The sequence below is a fragment of the Nestor notabilis genome, unplaced genomic scaffold, assembly GCF_000696875.1.
Source record: "Nestor notabilis isolate BGI_N333 unplaced genomic scaffold, ASM69687v1 scaffold32245, whole genome shotgun sequence".
Classification (NCBI taxonomy): domain Eukaryota; kingdom Metazoa; phylum Chordata; class Aves; order Psittaciformes; family Psittacidae; genus Nestor; species Nestor notabilis.
Window position 1 is genome coordinate 28944 of NW_009929720.1, and position 10882 is coordinate 39825.

General features: G+C 37.7%; 1 protein-coding gene across 1 annotated transcript in view; it reads right to left on the bottom strand.

Annotated features, from left to right (window-relative positions):
- The window catches only part of ANKRD27 (ankyrin repeat domain 27 (VPS9 domain)), a 28599-nt gene extending 19878 nt beyond the window's left edge, over positions 1-8721 (bottom strand). The window contains exons 1-11 of the mRNA XM_010015112.1: positions 8606-8721; positions 7304-7391; positions 6125-6281; positions 4813-4967; positions 4449-4508; positions 4304-4357; positions 4155-4220; positions 4001-4077; positions 3529-3650; positions 2428-2506; positions 1431-1563 (exon numbers count right to left, since the gene is read on the bottom strand). Of these exons, the coding sequence (XP_010013414.1) occupies positions 1431-1563; positions 2428-2506; positions 3529-3650; positions 4001-4077; positions 4155-4220; positions 4304-4357; positions 4449-4508; positions 4813-4967; positions 6125-6281; positions 7304-7391; positions 8606-8721 (1107 nt within the window). The remainder of the gene's footprint in view (positions 1-1430; positions 1564-2427; positions 2507-3528; positions 3651-4000; positions 4078-4154; positions 4221-4303; positions 4358-4448; positions 4509-4812; positions 4968-6124; positions 6282-7303; positions 7392-8605) is intronic.
- Between the last annotated feature and the right edge of the window lie 2161 nt (positions 8722-10882).

The window sequence follows — 10882 nt, forward strand, 5'->3', positions numbered from 1 at the left end:
TTATAATCACTTGAGGGCAATCCTAGTATAAAACACTTATCCTTAGCTATATAAGGAGAGATAGGACCATGCATTTATAGAAGGCAGTCTTTATTCCAGAAACTTAAGAGCAATATATTCCTTTTTCAACTTTCTGGCATTGTTGAAGCCAGTTCTACTTTGGTTTCAGTTCTCCATCCAGACCACCAGCATTGCTATTTGTATTGATTGTTCATGACAGCCATGAGATTGCAGGAAGCAAAATTGACTGGCAGGTTTGTTTTTTTTAAGCTGACATTTATTAATTTTAAAATATCATTCAATACAGCATTACAGACATGATATACAACAGTCTCTTTACACAGAAGTGCCTTTTTTTTTTTTTAAATGTACAAAACCCCATGCATGACAGGTTCATGGAAAGAGCCCAGGAAAGAACAAACCCCAGAATTAAGAAAGGCGAAGTGCTTTACCAAGCTACTTTAAGTGCTGCTTCTTTTAAAATTGTGCCCCAGGCTGTCCCATTCCAAGCCCTGCATACTGAGCCACTATTCTGGCCCCTACAATTAGATTCCAGTGCTCTGCAGTTGGGCAGACTGAGACACATCAAATTCATTCTGGTTCCAAGTTCACTCCTTTTGATTTCCACATCAGATCAGGAAAACCTAATTTTGCAGCAGTTGAAAGTTTTACAGGAGATGTAAGACTGATTCCTTTAATAAGCTACAAAGTTCTTAAATCACAGAAGTTTCTAAAGTCCTATGAATATCATCCTTGATTGGCCTGCAGGGATTTGACCTGATTGACAGAAGGTCTAGTTGCCCAGTAGGAAATAACTCATGCATCCACAAACTCCATGCTCCTGCTTGGTTAGAGATCCCAAGAGCCATATTTGACCTACAAACACCACCTTATGGTCCCGCACTCCCATCAAATTATCAACTTAGTGCAACATAGTAAGTGTGCTGCAAACACATTGAGATTTTAGAGAAGGAAGATTTACTGAGTAATTCTAAATTACACTGCAATCTCCATTCTGCTAGCATAGCTATGCTTTTCAAAATTATTAAAGAAAAATCTGTTTAAGCTATGTCTGGTCTCAAGTATTCCATTGCTTTTACGCATGATAGAGTAAAAAAGTGAGATAATACGCTTACTAAAAACTCAGTTGTTGAAAATAGCACTGTCATTTTTCCTCTAATCATGTGAAGAGGCAGACAACATTTAAGTACTTCCTCAAGGAGTATACCATGAATAATAATTATTGCTACAGGATTAGGACTTCACTGTAATCATTTAGATCATTTTAGTGTTTGCTTCAGGTACAGTCACCTCAACTTAGTTCCTCAATCACAAAAAAGGAACTCATGTCAGCTGTTTGTACCCCCTGACTGGATTTATGCCTACAAGCTTATCAAATACACATTTGACAGACTTTAAGAGTAGCTTACTGTTGATCTGTCAGAGAGGTTGCCTTGTCGTATGTATTCTATTGCAGCCTCAATTGAGGTTAGACAGTATCCCAATTCATCCTTCACTGAACTGCAAAGCCTGAAGTTCTTTATGTAACTCAAGTTGGCCATCCTGAAATAAAAGTTAAAGCCATGAACCACTGAAAATAAGATACTAGCATGACATACTGCAACCCATCTTCAGCAATGCAGACAGACAATAGGTGTGGGTTAAGAAAAAGCTTCTAGAAAGATTGTTAGGCTAGCAATACAATGGCTGTTCCGAGCCTTGTAGATGGATCAGAACGCTACTCATCTTGTAACTTTTCATTGAATAGTTATTAATTAGATATAAGGAATATGAAGGACAGCATAAGAACAGTAGTGGGAGATTATTTCACACATTTCAAACACGTGCATATTTCAAGTACTATAAGTCCCAGTGTAAAGTGATAGCTAAAAATTAACGGAAAATGCTTATTTGAGATACGGGAGATACCAACATTAAATTCAATTCAGGTACAGGTGAAATGTATAGATATACTTTTATGGATAGCAAGGATACATAATGGCACAGGCTAGCAGAAGCCATTAAGCATTCAATTCAAGTTTCTCTATATGAAATGTATTGAACACCTAGAAGCTTCATAAAAGGTTTCACAGTTCCAAATATAGATAAGGAAGGACCAGTCTATAGAGGAAGTCTATATTCACATGCAGATCTTTTAAAGATGGCCTTCCTTTACAGTATTTTTTTAGGCGGCAATCAAAACAGCAAGACGCAGCACATTAATTCCTGGTAGGTCCTTAATTTGGTCACACCTGTAATAGATCCTCACTGTTTGTCCTACTAAAAATACAGTTTTCTGCATTACATCAGCCCCTCTTATGCTTCCAGTAAGTTACATCACTACATGTTCAGTAACATTTGCCCTTCCTGCAGCATTACACATAAAATGACACGATCAAGTTCTGTATAGCCAGAATAGTTACATACCAGTTTGGGATTTCTGTTTTTACAAGCAAATATAGCAAAACAGAGAGTAGATCATCTGCACACATGGTTTCCACATTAACTAAAAAAAAAAAAAAAAAAAAAAAAAAATTCATATCTGATGTTAGTCATGTCATAGTTCAAATCAAAAGCAATACCTACAAATGGAGTTCTGCCTCCTAAGAATAAGGGCCAGCTCTATTAGTAGAATGCATTGAGTAACCAAGGCATACCTTCAAATGTTCTCCATCTCCCTCTAAAATAGGCTGCCAGAAGCCAAAAAATAAATGTAGTATGTACTGTACAAACTGTAATATTTGACTAGCATCCCTCCTTCCTATACAGGAACAGCCAGATCACTAGTTCAAGATTTCTGAAATTCTTGGGGGGTGGGGGAGAAGTGTGTGTGTGGAAAAAACCAAAACAAACCTACCCTCAAAGTTTATAGACTTCTCTAGGAAGACTCCTGGATTATGGAAAAATGAAAAGATGATGTAGGGAAAGCATAAGTTTGTTGTACTACTCCATTTGCTTAATGGAAGTATCTTCTCTCTCCAGACTAGGTAAAATACCAGATTAAGAGGTCCATGCTTTCCTGTCACAGAATAATTTCTGTAATCTACAGTAGCACTCTGAATGTAGCATATAGTTGTCCCTCACCAGCACTACACTTTGCAATGGATGCATTCCAAGAGCATCAGTTTCAAGATCACTGAGGAACACGGACAAATAGGCAAGAACGATGCAGCAGCAATCCTCACTGTTTAAAATAGATCACTCTCAATTCTTATGCATGATAAAACATCCTAGCACATGCAAAAAGCTTGCATGTCCTAGCTAAGAAAAAACAAAACAAAAAAACAAAAACAACCCCATGTATAAGCTAACCAAGTACCTCATCTCACCCCACCCCATGAGGAACAACACAGAAGTATTTATTTTGTCTCCATTTTGCTTTGTTTAGAGACCTGCAAGGCACACCCCAGCCTAATTGTGTTTAGTCCACAAGTGCTATTCAAACAGCTGCTTATATATCGAAGTGCTTTATGTGTACTGGTTAAGAAAAAAGTTTTAATTTAAATTACTAATTCAACAATTACTAACCTCTTTGGCTAGAAGACTGCATAATAATTTGTACCACCTTTTGTAGACAAAGTAGTTTCTGCTGAGGGGAAGTACATTTGTTCAATTGACTCAGTTCTCGCTTTGCACGTGGTATATTAAAGCTATGAAATAATTTTAAATAAATGGTTAGCATACAGAGCTCATGTGCAGGGTTTCCAAAACCCAAGTTTTAACTTATTCAGAGCTGAAATAAAGAACTGTATTATATTTCCACCTACACTCGAAGTACACTTGCACTTCTAGACCCTGCAGATGCAGAGGGAAGCAGAAGAATATAAAAGCAAAGGAAATAACCATGAATACAAGGACTGCCCTAAAATGACACTTTTTTTACTTTTCCATCTGAAATGAAGTGTAAGTAAAACTTGCTATTGTCTGAAGGAGGATGCTTTCTGGCTGGCCTGACAGAATCCCAGTGACTCCTCAAGGAGTCCACAATCGTCTCTCTCACCTGAACTCAGGCTTCACTCCAATGTCTTTTTGCTGCAGGTCTTGAAGGCTCCTTGTGATTTTGTTAAACGCAGCATCCTAAGCAATAGAAAGGCAACAGTTTTATAAATGCACTAGATTAGTTACATTAATCTTCAGCAATCAAGCAAACTTACCTCACTTGCCTCTATAGTCCCCACATATTTAAAGACTAGATCATAAATTGCATGGTGGATATACATCTGTAGAAAAAACAGTACTTTAGGCATGAAAGGGAGAGTTAAAAATAGCTTCCTAATTGTTTTCTTTCATTTCAGATGCTTACTTCAACAGCTTGTTTAATCAGATTCATCTGCTCTTCTTGCTTTGCAAGCATCTTCTAGAAAAAGAAAGCCATACAAACACAAAGTTAGATAATTTATTGCTTAACTAAGACTACGTACTATGTATTTAGTGAAGTATGTGTTTACCAAGTGCGAATCTCTCAAAAGATGCTGGAGACATTTGGTATAAAGTGCATTGACAGAATCCTGGGGAGAGAGGAAAAAAGAAAGCAGCCAGATTCAGGTTAATCTGACTTGAAGCAACAAAGCAGATAAATAAGCAAAAGCAGCAGTCTTTCCCCACCTTAGAATTGTGCACTATAGTAAGATTTTTAGCTAAAAAAATTGCCTTTACCTAGTAGTTAAGATGTGGCAATTCACAAGAAATTGTGAATATCTCCCTTCCCACCTTCCTCAACTCTAGCCCGCTCTGACACAGGTAAGGCGACAAAGACACCCAAAGCAGTGACTTATGTTTAGCAAATTAAACATCAAGAAGCAAGATACTGACTATGTAGTGGCGGAGGCTTTTCCTTTCATGTTCTTTAAACGTTCTATAGAAAGATCCTATGTATTTATCAAATCTCTCACAGTGCCTTCCCAAGAATTCTCTAACATCTTCAATATTTTTAAGAGAAGAGGAGTTTGACAAAGCTGTAGATTCACCTAGAATGAAAGTCAAGAATTAACACATAGGCTTAATATAAATGAATGGTAAAGTACTTTCTGTCCTAACATACACAGCCAACTTGTGCACAATGAAACATTCATTCACCTTACTCCATCTTTAACTGAATGCATTGCTTTAATTAAAAGAATTTAATGCATCACATTTAGAGTAGACTCTCTTGCCTTTTATGTCAAGTATTTATTCGGAACACCTAAAACTGATTCCACATGCTTTTTTATCATGGGGTTACTTATTGCCACATACACAACTCAATCCGAGTGTGAGTCAAGCCTAAACACAAAAGAAAAACACATTATGGAATTGACTGAATGCCCATGTAGGAAGTTAGTCTGCTCTAAGTGAGCTGTAAAAAAAAAAAATCCTATCTTCAGTTTTCACATAACATATTCTTTACTTAGAAATGCTTTCTCTGAATGGGAAAGCAGAGTTGCTTCATGTAAACATTAAAACCAAGTCCGTTTTCCTTCTAAATAAGACAATTGGATCCCTCACTTAAAATTCATACTGCTTTTCCAAAATCATTTTTCTAGGCAAGTCTTTCATTTGCAATCAAAGGCAGGCAAAAAATAACAGGTTTAGATCTCATTCATTTCAAATTACTTCTGGAATTACAAATTATGTCACTTCTGAAGGACTGCTAGACAACTACATTAAGTTATGGCCAAAAATGGAATGCTAGAAGAATATTTCTTTAGATGTAGATTAATATTTGTAGAATTTAAGCCTATATGTATGCAGACCAGCACCTCTAACCACTGATGAAGCAATCATGAAAGAATTTACCTCTCCAGTTTTTTGTGCACTCACCTTGCATTTCAAGATGCAGCATCTCAAGACACATGTCACACTGAAGACTAAAGCCCATTAAGCAATCAAAACTAAACAGAGCATTGCTAAGAAATTACTGGATCACATATTCCACAGATAATGTTTAGTGCTGAGACTAGGGCATAAATCCTACAGAATTAAGTTTGCCTGGCAGCAACGTAGTATTTCTCTCCAGAAAGCTAATAAATGCCAACGGCTTTCAACCAAGCCAAAGTTTTTCAGAATGAAGGAAATTAAGTGTATCAAACATACTAATTTGTTCACTGTGCAAACAAGACCACTAAGTTAACATTTCAGTACATACTTGAACTTTCTGTTTTTTCCAATGGATGAGCTATGCACAATATACTAAAGCTTTCTTCTTTTTCATTGTAAAATGTTTCCTCGAAAAGAACAGGTACTGAGAGAGTGTAACTAAAACCAGTTCCTAAAATGATGAGGTTTCCTTGTATGACGATCTCCTGAAACAAAACAGAAACCAGATCCAAGCATAAAATTCCACCAGAAGAAAGTTATCATTTGGCTTCTGCATTGCAGCTACATTTTGGGGGGGTGTGTGGGGGTGTGTGTGTGTGTGGAAGCATAATGAAAAAGAGAATCTTGCAAGTCAAGAAAGCACCAGATGCAAGAGATCTCATATTCTCATGCTATGCAGACACTGAAACAAAGATTCCTCCGGTCTACAACGGCTAAACCTTACTCATATCTACTTTCTTCATAAGTCTGCTACTAGAGGAGGAGGTTTCAGAGTTTGCAGATTTTTAGAGCACCTTTAGTAGAAGGGAAGGGAACTTGAAAAACAACTTAGAATTGGGGCCTAAGTCCAGCTTCAGAAAAATATCACCCACCTTGTCTACATCTCTCAAGCTCAGCTTTAACTTCTCAAGCAACTCTAGTAAGGACACCTGCAGCAGGAAGATCTAGATAGCCTGCAAATGGGTGCAAGATCTCAGACTGCACTGAAAAAAGTGATCCCATGCAGTGCTACCATTGGTTATCATGGCTTGCTGCTACATTAGTCTCTGCTAATTGAACTGAATACATCAGACCTCAGACACAACTCAATACCATCATTGTTTTGTCTTAAACCTTGGTGAACTTTCATCTGCAAACAATTGGCAGGCTATTTACCTGAAAGCTAGAGACAGTGATACTAAGTGATAAAGTGATTTAAGTGATAAAGGCCCTTGTGCCACACAACTGAATTCCTAATGGCCACAGAACACAAATTGACAAACTTGAATAGTAAGCAGAAACAAGAGGCAGTGTTAACATTTGAACAGACAGCTATTCTTGTGTACATGCCAAAATACGGCTTTTGCTAAAAAAAGCCTGAGAACTTAGGCTTAAGACAGGCAACATGCTGCTTTCACCAGCTAGTTCTAACTCTTAGCTACCTCTGCTCACACTATCAGTCATCAGCTGCAGTGAATCATTTATTTGAGTGTCCCCAGGCTACACTCAGACATCAAAACAGAAATACCTTTCCATTTAAGGTTTGAAAACGTCCTTGTAATGGCTTCAGAACATAAGATTCAAACTGGCAGGTGGAGAGACTGCTGCTTGAAAGGCTTCAAAAAAAACCCAAAAAAAAAAAAAAAAAAAAAAAAAAAAAAAAGAAAGAAAGAAAGGAAAATTTTAGATCATGCTTTACAAAGAAATACCACATATCACCAGCTAAACACCAACAGCTTTTGCCTTTTGGAGGCAAGCAATTCAATCTGGCCTATAAACATTTACTAGTAAAAGTATAGCAAATAAAAGCACTTCTGTTTAAGTAATAAAAAGAAAAGGTCATTGATAGAACACAGTCTGGTGATTAATCTATAAATTTCATTTAGTTACGTATCTGAAAAAGGATGACAGATGTAACTGAACCAAGCAATAGTAAGAGAAGATGAAATCTTAAGTCACAGCACCAGTCACCTGGATGACTTAAAATAAGGTAGTTAAAGTGAAGTATACTTTCAAGCTAAAATGAAAATCCATCATAATGAAGGGAAAAAAAAAAAAAATAACGTAAGAAGCATCTTGGCTTTATTGCACATCAACAGATTGGCAGTTTGAGAAAAATTCTTAATCAGAAAGCAACACATTATGACTACACAAACACTGTACAAATGATGAAGAGAAATACATTTCATTGTCAAGAAAGAAGCACGAATCAAGTAGTTCTTTCAGTACTCAGCAGCTTTCAGAAATGGTGTTAGAACACAGACAGAATTGGTCAACAGACTGTAGCATTTCATCTGATCACATCACCATGTTAAGTAATATACAAGTGAAAGAACCCCATGTAATTTAAGGCTTAATTTTATAATCAGGTTACAATGACCTCCAAGTTAAATGGAGTCTCCAAAAGCTTAATTCTGGATGAAGACTAATTGCAGAGTACCCGGATTAGAAGTCGTAAGGTCAGAGTTTTTATTCCAGGTCAGTTTAATGGCTTTATTTTGCTATGTAAAACGCTGTCAGAAATGAGTGATTGCCTGTCCACCAGGCATTTCAAAAGGTCAATCCTATTTTAAGTTACAAATGAAAGATATGTAACTTTAGTTCACAGCAAAGAAAATAAGCTTTCTGTAGTTCAGAAACAACACCAACTTTGACCTTTTATTACCATACAATATATCAAGACATCTGCATTAGTAAATAACAAGCAACTTAAAAGTTGCTTTACCTCACTTTGAAGTTTTTTAGGCTTTCACTGATCTTTACATGTGTCAGAGCAGGCATATGATTTAAATTCATATGGCTGCTATTTAATATCAGCTTTTAAATCTACTGATTTATACTTACAATACCATGAAATTCTGCAACTTTGCTGCATAGATCAGGACGTTGCTTCTGAATGGCCAAATAAAATGGATTTTTCAAGATATCTTCATCATACATTGCCATATGTACTTCAGCTATCCCAAGGAGATTCTCTAAAATACACGTGGAGAATGGTTAGTGTGTCATACATGGTACCTGTTAAAACATGGTATTTGGGAATACCTAGAGGGCAGTTTGATTTCCCTTGTTTAAAAGGAAAAAGCAGTTTCAGGTCTCGAGCAAGCAGCCAATGGCATGCTTAACTAACAAGACACTTAATTCAGAAGTTACTCAGAAAGATTATTTTCCGTGAATATGCATTTCCAATTACATAGTTACCCTTGTAATACCTTCCAATTGTTGGAGTCTAACAATGCATGATATGGTTGCACTAAACTTGACAGGAGAAGTTAAGATTACATTACTCCCACTTTGACAGAGAAGCTAACTTGCACTGTCAAATCTAAAACAAGCCAAGAGACATAAAGTAACAGCTTCTTGACAGCAGATTCTACTGCATCACAGGATATGGATGCTTTTGTAGTACATTCATGTGAGTCTTAAGACTCACCTGTATAAGGATTATTGACTTACATACCTCAGTGAGACACCCAGACAGTGTAACTGGAACCCTTGTGTAAGGCAATCCTCAACTTTCCAGGGAAAGTTATAGGAAAGACATACACCAAGAAGACATAAATATCCATGTTATAATTAAAAAGTCACTGTGAAATGCATCATTTGTGGTCATTTCAGCTTGCATGGAAAAATTTTTGAATGATCAGAGATAGGGCTGATGCAAAACATTTAGCAAAACATTGGGCAAAGAAGTAACTGGAAACAGACAAGCCAACCTGTTCCAATGCCTGTAGGCATTGGAAAAGCTATCACCAGGTATGCCACAGAGAAAAGATGATCTCTAGACCCTCGACTGCTTGCTTCCTCAGCTCTAATCCTAGACACAAGGGCAGGAAAAACCCTAATAGGTACCTTCTGGAATAATTTTAGAATTATTTTGTTCAGAATAATTGAGGTTAACAGGCTTACAAGTGCTTAATTAACTCATCTGTTCCGTGTCTTTCCCCCTCATCCAGCTTCCCTTAGGAATCAATGAGTTGCACGACTTTTCTCATGCAATTTTAGCTGGCGAAGCTAAAATTGCATCCTAGGAAAGCGTGAGAACAGCAGCAGAACTTTGAGCAAGCCATCCTTACACAATCAGTACCCTCTTGTTTTCTTAAATGCAGAATTATACCTAGCACATTATTCACTCAGTGCAAGCTTCTCGCACTTGGTCTGTAGCACTTTAGTATCTTACTACATAATGTACTGGCACTGAAAATACTTTTCTCTGTATATCATGGAAGAGACATGAAACTACTGTATGGCAGTTTAAGAGTGGAAAAACGTACACTCAACTCCCACGGATTTTCAGATAGCATCTGGGTTTCAGCTATACTGTAACTGATCTACAGTCTGTTAACTGAGCTACAGTCTGGTCCCTCCTTATAATTAGGCACAAGGAGAACTCTAAGGGAGCTAAACACAAAATGATCAGTTAAAGCTGCAAGCACTTTCCATTATAAAGTGGTCACTAGTTACAACTTGGGCAACCTTACCCTGAGCCACTCAAGTTTGGCAGAGGCAGATAACTGCCTCAGGCAGAGTACTCCTCTCAAATTCCAGATAAAATGGCTCATCTACTTACAAAGTTGGTTTTGGCTGTGAACTGACAGAGGGGAGATTTAGATATTAGGAAGCAGTTCTCCCCTGTGAGGGTGCTGAGGCGCTGGCCCTGGGTGCCCAGAGAAGCTGTGGCTGCCCCATCCCTGGCAGTGTTCAAGGCCAGGTTGGACACAGGGGCTTGAAGCAACCTGCTCTAGTGGAAGGTGCCCCTGCCCATGGCAGGGGGTTGGAACTTGGATGAGCTTTAGGGTCCCTTCCAACCCAAACCATTCTGTGACTTTATGATCTATCTTACTACAGTGCCTGAGTGGACAGGACGATCACCAATAATTCTGCAGCTTTAAGCATTTCCTGGCAAGCAGCTGCAAACCAAGTTCAAGCTGTGGGCTTCCTCAGCCTGTGGAGGGGGATAGGAGAAAAGGCAACACAAGCCCAGTGGCGTGTCTGCTGCAAAAAGAGGTATTTCAGTTATTCCTAGAACATCAGGGCTAAGACAGACCTTAGCAAACATGACTAGTTAGCTATAAAAAAAAAAAAAAAAAAAAAAAAAAAAAAAAAA